Source organism: Orycteropus afer, unplaced genomic scaffold (assembly GCF_000298275.1).
Source record: "Orycteropus afer afer isolate SDZICR_OR568_19922 unplaced genomic scaffold, OryAfe1.0 scaffold00070, whole genome shotgun sequence".
NCBI lineage: Eukaryota > Metazoa > Chordata > Mammalia > Tubulidentata > Orycteropodidae > Orycteropus > Orycteropus afer.
Window position 1 is genome coordinate 3179860 of NW_006921657.1, and position 9619 is coordinate 3189478.

Genomic DNA, 9619 nt, shown 5'->3' on the forward strand with positions numbered 1-9619 from the left:
GAAGGTTGGGCAATCTACTTCCATAGTGATACCGCCTTGGAAACCCAAGGAGGGGTCGCTATGAGACGGGTCTGACTCGATGGTACATAACAGCAACAAGCCTTGGGTTGTAACTCCAGGCTCAACTTTCTTACCATGTCTTTGAAGATTACATGTATCCTGCTGCTGTTGTTGTTATGTGTCTTCTGCAGCATCTTAAACGTTTTTAAGATGGCTGTTTGGGCCGATATGTTATCTCCACCAATGTGGGAGGTGACACCAGAGCTGGAAGGTGAGGATTATTCTGTAATAAATGTCAAACCCATAGTCCTGTCAGATAAAGAATTTTTAAAATACTGGTATTTTGTGCTTTTTAATTCAGGCTTTTTGTTGCAGGCCTCAAGGGGAAATATTCCAGCAGTCCCAATCTGTAGGTTGCAGTATTACTAGGGTTTAAGAGTTCTACATACTCTTGTAAGGATCATTTTTGGAAAATAACTCAGAAACCTATAATCCTTAGGTAGAGCCACGTGATCGTGCCAAATGCCAAGTGTTAGCATTTTTTATTTTTAAAAAATACACTGGCGATTTTATAGCTTAAACCTAGTATGTGGAGGTTCTGTGTTTCTGAATGAGCTACCTCATGGTGCACTGGAGAAAGCACAGATGAGAGCTTGCCAGTGTAAGGGGAGGAGGGCCGCGCAGGGCAGGGTGTTGCGAGACCTGGTCTCCCTCTTCCATTACGGAATGAGGTCCACGTGACTCCTCCCCTCGCACGATACACTCCGCCCTTTCAAATCGGCCTTCTCGGCCCACGCAGGCCTGGCCCCACCCAGCTTTGTGGCCGCCGTAAAGCGTAGTTCCGCAACTTGGCCCCGCCCTTTCCTGCGCAGTTTGTGACGCAGGCGCCCTGGGCTATTTGCGCGGGAAAAGGGAGCAGTCCGGGGCTGCACAGATACTGCTGGGACCCACTGCTTCTGTTCCGTGCCCGGCATGGGATTGCTGGAGCTTTGTGAAGAAGTGTTCGGCACCGCCGACCTTTACCGGGTGCTGGGTGTGAGGCGCGAGGCCTCGGATGGCGAGGTCCGGCGCGGCTACCATAGGGTGTCCCTACAGGTGCACCCAGACCGGGTGGGAGAAGGCGACAAGGAGGACGCCACCCGCCGCTTCCAGGTGCGCAAGCCCGGGCCGCCCGCCGATGCAGTGCGCTGATGCCGGCCTGGCATTATTTTTTAATCTATTTCTCGTGGCCCAGTTTCTGTAGGACTGCAGGGGTGACTTGGGTGCTTTTTCCCGCAGATCCTCGGGAAAGTCTATTCGGTTCTAAGTGATAAAGAGCAGAGAGCAGTATACGATGAGCAGGGAACCGTGGACGAGGACTCTGCTGTGCTCAACGAAGATCGGGACTGGGAGGCATATTGGAGGTTACTCTTTAAAAAGGTAGGGGATTTTGGAGGTTTCTTTGTGGCTCTTCTCATCATTCAACAAACATCTGTTGAATGTCTCTTAAGGCCTTCCATTGTATATTAATTCTGTAGGAATGACGAATTTGAGGAATGAGTTTATTCTTCAGAAAGAAAAAAAGTACACACTTAACTGAAAGGGCCTTTAATTTCTTGCTGATAGTGTGTAATTATTGCAGTGGAAGATTTATATTTTATACAAAATGTAGATATTCAAATGCAAGCCTTGAATGTTTTTCTGTTCTTTCCCCATGTTTGGAAACTTCTTTTAAATTTTCCTGACACTAGTTTAACAAAGTTTTCAAGGTTGGGGTAGGGAGAATTCTGGAAAAGCTTAAGCATAGAAAACTTGGTTTCTTGCAAGTTTCGACTAAAGTGACATCTGAGGAGAAACATTTCAACACCTACATCATTAGTTTTACTAGTATACTTTTTATTTAAAATAAAATTCTCAAAGTTAAAGCTTGTCACCTTTATTTTTTCAGATATCTCTAGAGGACATTCAGGCTTTTGAAAAGACATACAAAGGTTCTGAAGAAGAGTTGGCTGATATTAAACAGGCCTACCTGGACTTCAAGGGTGACATGGATCAGATCATGGAGTCTGTGCTGTGTGTGCAGTACACAGAGGAACCGAGAATAAGGAACATCATTCAGCAAGCCATTGACGCGGGAGAAGTCCCATCCTATAAAGCCTTTGTCAAAGAATCGAAGCAAAAGATGAATGCAAGGAAAAGGAGGGTAAGATTTTTGAATGCTATTTTTTTTATTGATGTCTTGGTTGCTTCTGAAAAGAATTTGAGGATATTTACAATAATGGAAATAAAGGCAGTCCTTGGGTACGAACGTCTGACTTACACACCACCTGTCATTATAAACTAACTTCTGTAAAGTCTATTATATTAACAAATTGACAGTAGTTTGTGGTAACAGATGGGCACTACTTTGCAATGTGCATCAAAACATTATTACTACTGTATTGTTATGCTGAAGATGTTTTAGTGTATCTGGAAGTGTTTCTTTAGAATTTCTTACACATAAAAAGGTACATTATATACTCTGTGCTAAGACTTGACTGGTTATATACCTAACTGTCTGGACTTATATACAAATTTGACTTAAAGACAGATTTAAGAATGGAACTTGTTCATAATCCGGGGACTGCCTGTATATATAAAACCACTGAAATATAAGGATAAGGGTTAAGTTGTTACATATTGCTGTTATCGTGTGTTGTCAAGTTGAGTCCAACTCATAGTGACCCTATTTCATAGAGTAGACCTTCCCTGTAGGATTTCCGTAGCTGTAAATCTTTACAGGAGGAGATTGCCAGGCCCATTTTCTTTCTTTCATTTTTATTGTGATTTGGGTGAAAGTTTACAAAGTAAATCGGTTTTCCATTCAGCAATTCATACACATTTTGTTTCATGACGTTGATTGCAATCCGCACAGTGTGACAGCTCTCTACCCACTTCCTCCCTGTGTTCAGCATTTCCCATTGTCCTTCTTTCCTAAACATTCCTGCCTTCTGAGCTTTATCCCTGGGCAAATGTTGCCCTTTTGATCTCTCATGGTTGAGTGTTCCGTCTGGTCTCTTGAGAAAGCTGGTGGTGTTCAAACCATCCTACCTTTCAGCTAGCAACTAAGCACTTAACCATTGCACCACCAGGGCTCCTTAACTTGATTGTTCTCCTCTAATAAAATGAGCATATGAATTCATGTAGAGAAATTTTATCTCTTCTTGTATGTTGTGCTCAAGAGTTTACTACACGCATTGTTAACATCATCTTAAAGTGATCTTGAAATGCTCTTCATCTGGGCTGATGGTTGTGGCTGTGCTGGGGCATTTCTCGGGAGACACAGTAATGGAGTCCAGGCACACGGGCTGAACAGTGTTCTTGGCTGAAGAATTTTTGTTAAAATTGCAGACTCTTAGGCCCAGAATATATGTATTTTTAAATAGATGTTTATTCTGATGAAGGTGTCTTTTCAACCAAACTTTGAGAAACACATTTGCCAAGAATTAAAAATTATGGCTTGTGCGTCCTTTATACCCATATTCGTGTGGAGTTAGTGTGGGTGGAAGGTGGTGGCCCAAGAAAGGAGCTTAAGGACCATTGGAATTGCAGAAAGGAGTGGATTTAAGGTAGCCAGCACTGTGCGCCTGGCCTTTTTAGAAACAGTGCCTTGCACCAGAACTGAAGTAATCAATGCTTCAGCCTGGTTTTGTGTTTGGTGGTGAGAGCTCTAGGGAGAGCGGATGGATCGGTTAAGATTTCAGTTCTTCAATAGGCCCCTGAAGTGCCTTTCTTCTGTGCAGGGGAATCGGCGGGGGCGGGGGTGGGTGGGTTCTGAGGCTTTTAGATACATATGACATGAACCTGTCATTTTGGGGGCGGGTGGGTGAAAATATTAAGGGTTGTCTGACTTGCCTAGATAAAAGGCCCTGCCGTTTCTACATTGGGGATCTATGGAATGTTTGAAGATCATCATTTTGGCTCAAAGGCTGTATCTGCCTAGACTCGTGCTTATAGCTTATCTTAAGTTGGTAATCACTGTCTCAGGTGAAACTGAGCCCAGTTGTATTCAATAATAGGGTATTAAGGTTGGAAAACTTGCCTCTACAGTTGGAGGGGAAAAGGGCATAGCTTTTACTCTCCAGCAAACATAGGGTTGGGATGCAAGGATTTAGGAGATGGATTGTAAGTAAAAAGGAGGGAACTGTGTCTTTATTGGGATAATAAAGTCCAAATGTATCATTCTTACCAGTGTTAATATATTGATTGCTACTTAGAAAATTCATAGGGGTTGGGGCCTCTTAATAGTTGTTGCCATGAAGAAAAGAACAACCTTACTAACCTTTCCCAAAGTGTTCTTGTGGTATTTTGGAAACAGTTACTCTAGGAAAATTTGGTAAAAGAAGGGTTCTTTGAAATTGGTAAAGAAATGTTAAAACTGAGCCTTGATACTGTTGTTTCCCCTGACTGTTTAGGAGAAATCCTTTAAACTAGGTTGTTCACAAGGCTGCCACCAGCACACATGTCAATTGAGTTTGTAGAGGAGGAATCTAAAATGCCTGTGTGCTGGCAGTGCTTCTGAGGGCGTCTTTGGTGAAGGGGCCTTTCCTACCAATCCATGCATTTTGTTTCCTTTTTGTCACTGTTTGGTTTATGAGCACTGAAGACCTAAGGGACCGCATAGCCAGTAGAAATGGGAAAACCTCGGACATAGAAATGCTTATTATAATCAGTGGACTTTATTGCTTGGTCTTAGCAGTGTTGCCTTTTAATGAGTATTTATGTAATTTTTAATTTTATTCTTTTGATCTATTCATACAACCCCCAAATTGAAAGGAGTTTTATTCTTACCATGGTTTGCTTTTGGAAAACAGTGTACTTTAAGCAATTGTTAGGTTGTCATGAAGTCCCACCTGAGTTTCTATTTCAGGCTCAAGAGGAGGCTAAAGAAGCAGAAATGACCAGGAAGGAGTTGGGGCTTGATGAAGGGGTGGATGGCTTGAAAGCGGCCATCCAGGTAAACTTGGCATGTTGCTGCCACTTCTTTCAAGTTCTGATTTCCATGGCTCCTGTTTTCTTTGGGATACATATAGAATGTTGTGGGTTCTCTGTTTTTCTAAGATACATTCACATACCATATATTTGTCCTTTTGAAGTGTACAATTCATTGGATTTTAGTAATTCACAGTTGTACAACCATCACCTCTAATTCCTGAACACTTTAATCACCCCCCAAAAAAACCTTATATTCACTCCCGATGCACCCCTCACCCCAGTCCCTGACAGCCACTCTGTGGATAGTGTTGTTTTGAAAGCTTGTGTTTTAATTTTTCAAACAGAGCAGACAAAAGGATCGGCAAAAAGAAATGGACAATTTTCTGGCTCAGATGGAAGCAAAGTATTGCAAACCTTCCAAAGGAGGAGGGAAAAAAACATCTCTCAAGAAAGAAAAGAAATAATGGAATTTTTCTCTTCAGAGGTCCTTAGGACCTAATTGGTACCTTTGTAAAGATGCGGTCAAGATTTGAAGACACCAGTCAACCCAAGAGAACTTGTCTTTCTAGCCTAAGTTGTCAGATCAGCCGTGTAACTACTGCCTTCCGGACTACCAGCTGGTTTACTTCCAGTCAGGGTGGTCTTGAACAGACTTGCTCTCCTCGTTTTATTCAGCGAGGTTCTATACTCGATACTTGAAGTATAGGAAAAATGGGTGTTCAAATTACTTCAAGTATTTTTCTAAGACTTGTATATGATTAAATAAATAAGTGAAAAATTACTTATTCTGGGAGCTTTTAAAATTATCACTGTGGTCATTTAAAATATGATATAGCAAAACATGAGTGTTGTTTAGGTTACAGAAGAGGGAAGCAAAGTTCTCCATTCAGTGTTACAGTAGACACCTCAGTTTAAATAACATAAAGAGACATGAGTTGTTGTAGTCCTGCCTCTGACTGCTGAATGTCTGCGGACAGGTCACTGACATTGTCTCAACTAGTTGTTTCCTCATCTGTCAAAGGGCTGGAGAACTGGAGTAAATGACTTTGTGGAGGCCCCTCTGACTCAACACTAACAAACATCAGAAGGCAAGCCATCGTGACCCAGCAGTTTGTTGTAATTCACTCATGGAACTGGTTTGTGAGAATACACAGAGTATTCATTTATATTTCAGTTGTTATGTATTCATTAGAATACATAAAACATTAGCAACTGTCCCTCTTGTAGACTAATCTATTCAATACTGTATGTATAACCAAACTTTCTCTTAGTATCAAGTTTTATATAGCATAATTTGAGGCAAACATATGACACGTTTTCAGTTTCTAATTACAAAAAGGTTAAAAAATACTTTTATTAAAAACATATTTAATGCACATTTGAAGCATCTGTGTTTTCACATGACAGCATTAGAACATCGTAGTAAAATAAAGTTATCCCAGTTTCTGATCACTTGAATTATCCCAAAGATTTAGACAGTAAGGTCTAAAACTGGTATGATAAAATTAGCAATAAATTAAATACTGTGTAATTTTAAGCCATAGTTAAAAATCATTGCTGCATTCATGAGTGCCCTCAGGAAAAGCTCCATGGTAACATCAGAAGAATGCCAAAGCTTCAACTTCTGTTGCTCTTACTGGTGTCAAAGTCATTTATTTCGGGGTACATTTATACTGGACTAATTGCAGTTTTAAGGAATTGGATCTTGATGGCTTGTTAACAGCAAGAGTCTACAAAGTAATTGACTTTCCTAGGGAGAAAATTTGGCAAGATAGGTTTAATATTTGGAAAAATATGACCAGTAAAGGTACTTGGAAATAGAAAATAAGCCTAACCTGATCACAAGCAGGCAGTGTGAGCTTGCTGTCCTATCTGAAACAGTGGAAAGCATTCAGTTAGTTTACACTGATGCTCAGCATTTTTTGGTCTGGTTACCCCTTCCACTGCTATCAGTTTCTAGATTTGGACATCTAAAGAGAAACCTTTAGAAATGGCATCTATTTGATAAGTAGCTTAGATTTTTGACAGAACTATGTCCTAAAAATAACAAAATAGGTTAGTGCTCCAGAAATTAATACAAGCAGAAGTGTTCTGAAGCCAGTGATAACTTTTGTTTATTAATCATGCTGTTTTTGTGGATGTTTAGTCTCAGAGACCTGTAGTAATTGATCTGATCATTGCTAACAGACAATATGAGCTGTGATTTGGGGGTAATTATTCATGTTTACATCATTGGGTACAAATTTTCCTATCCAATGAAATGGGTTAACTTAAGACTGAAAGAAGACAGTAGTAACTGGAAATAGAAACAGTACCCATGTAATCTTTGGCAGATACTTTGTTGTGTTTTTCTTAGTTGAACCAAAATAACTTCCTGAAGATGGTTTCAAGTTGTTTTTTGTCTACAAGCTCTGCATGAGGAGATGACAGTACTGGTCTATTAAATCTTCAGATGTGTTCCCTGCAGCCTGGTTCTTACTTTCCCTATGGTCCCTGCCTGGTTCTGGAGACCAGTCCACCTCTGCTTTGAGGTTTTGTAGACCCATGTAACTGAGGACCTGTCAGACAAAGATGAAATTATAGAGTAACATCAGTAGACATTTATGATTTGCTAATCTCAAAATCCTATACAATGGCTTTTTTGCTCCAGTTATCATTTGGACTTTAATTTTAGATACTGGTATTACTTAACAAGTGTTACACCTGACCATTAACCTGGCTGAATGTAATAACTACAGCTCAGAGGCACCATTGCTTCCCTAAGAGGAGTGATGCAAGAAACAGAATCAACTGAAAACACTGAAAGACTACCAGTGCTACTAGGAACTGAACTAAGAGCTCCCTTAGACTACAAAGATGGTTTGAGGCAGAATAGGTTTTCCTGTCCTTGGTAATTAATCTTATGAACAGTAAACATTTCAGCCACCCAGGACTTGTAAATTCTACCTACAGGAAGATGAGAATGGCTCTGATGGTAAAGGTCATCATGGGAAGAATTAAGACATCCCTAAATTTCCTCCTATCCCTCCTCTGTTAAGTATCTATAGGGTAAAATCTGGAGCTCAAAAGGGAGTTAATGAGATAGAACCAGACTCAGCATATCCTGATGGTTTAAAGTCCCTTACATTTGCCTAGCAAGTGAACTAATGAAAGCAGTTCAATCTGCAGCAGTGTGTGTTTTGCCTACATAATAAAAGCCATGCCATGTTCTTGAATGATATTTTGGATGTTACGGTTTTTTCAGTTAGATTAAAAAACAAAACAGTACTGTCTACTTATTTTGCTAGAATAGTGAGAGGTTAATATATGGTCTGAGAAAACAAATTGGGAACATTTTGGCTCTGAGCAGTAGATGTCTTATCTGAGTTAAACTCATCTTCCAAAATGAATTTGAGATGATTTACAAAGATATAGGAAAACAAATAAATATGAGGAAATTAGGAGGAAGGGAAAATAAACATAGGAAAAAAGTAAGACTTTAAAGCCAAGGCCTCAGCATATCCAAACAGTAGTGAAATCTGGCCGTACCGTACCTGCAGATGCCCTGCCAGGACGGCCCTGATGAGGGTACTCGGCAGCACACAAGCGACGGCACTGTGTGTCTGGCTGAAAGAAAAAGAGGGGCTTCTTAAAGGGCACTGCATCAACACAGGAAACCCTGAAGTCAGGCAATAATGTAAAAAGCATCTGCCAACCTGAGAGAAGCAGGGGCTTGAGTGCCACTGGGTTGAATTCAGAGTAGAAAATCCCAAGCCAGAGGCCCACAAAGCCGTTTGTTGGAAAAAAATAAAATCAAGTTCTACAACTTCCTTAATATGCCTTTTTAAAAAAATCTTAGCATTTACAAATGATCCACATGGTTTAATATTGCAGTTTTATCTAATTTATCTTTATTGCCTGCCAACTGCTTAAAATAATGGAACTGGCCTTTTCAGCAATATTGAAATATGTGTAACTTTACCACCATGTTTTAGATGTCATTTACTTTGTTACCTTTATGAAATTTAAATGTTTCAAAATTACCAGAAGGAATCAAAAAATGTAAATATATGATTAAAATATTAATATATTACATATGAAAAAAATAACTTTAAACACCATCCTGCTGGGGCTTCCAGAAGAAAAAATACCCTCTTAGTTCCCTGTCAGGGCACTGGAATCAAAACATTTCAGGAATTCGAAAGAACCTTAAAAACAATTTCTACTGCAGCCCACAGATTCTAAATCAAGGGTCAGCAAATTTACGTTTTGTGAAGGGCACAACGGTGAAATGTTTTAGGCATTGTTGGGCTATACAGTCACTGGTGCATCTACCCAGCCCTGCTGTTATAGTGAAAAAGCCACAGACAGTACATAAACGGATGTGTGGCTAAGTCCAATAATAGTCACAAAAACAAGCATGGTTGTTTTCCAGTAAAACTTTATTTATAAAAATACCAAACTAAAACCTAATTCACTGCTGTCAAGTCATTTCCGACTCATAGTGAGCCCTCTTTGGGTTTCCGAGGCAGTATCTAAGGAACTAGATTGCCCAATCTTCCTTCTGAGGAGCAGCTGGTGGGTTTGAACCGCCAGCCTTCTGGTTTGCAGTCAGATGCCTTAGGCACTATGCTACCAGAACAGTGTTATTTTGTTTGTTTGTTTATTTTTATTGTGATTTGGGTGA

General features: G+C 40.2%; 2 protein-coding genes across 2 annotated transcripts in view; one reads left to right on the top strand and one right to left on the bottom strand.

The window, feature by feature from the left end:
• The first annotated feature begins 972 nt into the window (after positions 1-972).
• On the top strand, positions 973-5417 carry DNAJC9 (DnaJ heat shock protein family (Hsp40) member C9). The gene is made up of 5 exons (XM_007940620.2): positions 973-1152; positions 1279-1419; positions 1928-2182; positions 4889-4975; positions 5298-5417. Exons 1-5 carry the CDS (start codon positions 973-975, stop codon positions 5415-5417), a joined length of 783 nt encoding a protein of 260 aa, XP_007938811.1.
• A 2020-nt stretch (positions 5418-7437) lies between these two features.
• FAM149B1 (family with sequence similarity 149 member B1) overlaps positions 7438-9619 on the bottom strand; it is a 107838-nt gene continuing 105656 nt past the window's right edge. Inside the window, exons 13-14 of the mRNA XM_007940621.2 lie at positions 8487-8559; positions 7438-7511 (exon numbers count right to left, since the gene is read on the bottom strand). Coding sequence (XP_007938812.1) covers positions 7438-7511; positions 8487-8559 — 147 coding nt within the window. The remainder of the gene's footprint in view (positions 7512-8486; positions 8560-9619) is intronic.

Excerpts from the sequence above, each read along its gene's own strand:
- DNAJC9 (XM_007940620.2), top strand. The coding sequence starts at position 973 with ATGGGATTGCTGGAGCTTTGTGAAGAAGTGTTCGGCACCGCCGACCTT. Across the intron at positions 1,153-1,278 it reads ACGCCACCCGCCGCTTCCAG|ATCCTCGGGAAAGTCTATTC; the intron begins GTGCGCAAGCCC and ends TTTTTCCCGCAG. Across the intron at positions 1,420-1,927 it reads GGAGGTTACTCTTTAAAAAG|ATATCTCTAGAGGACATTCA; the intron begins GTAGGGGATTTT and ends TTATTTTTTCAG.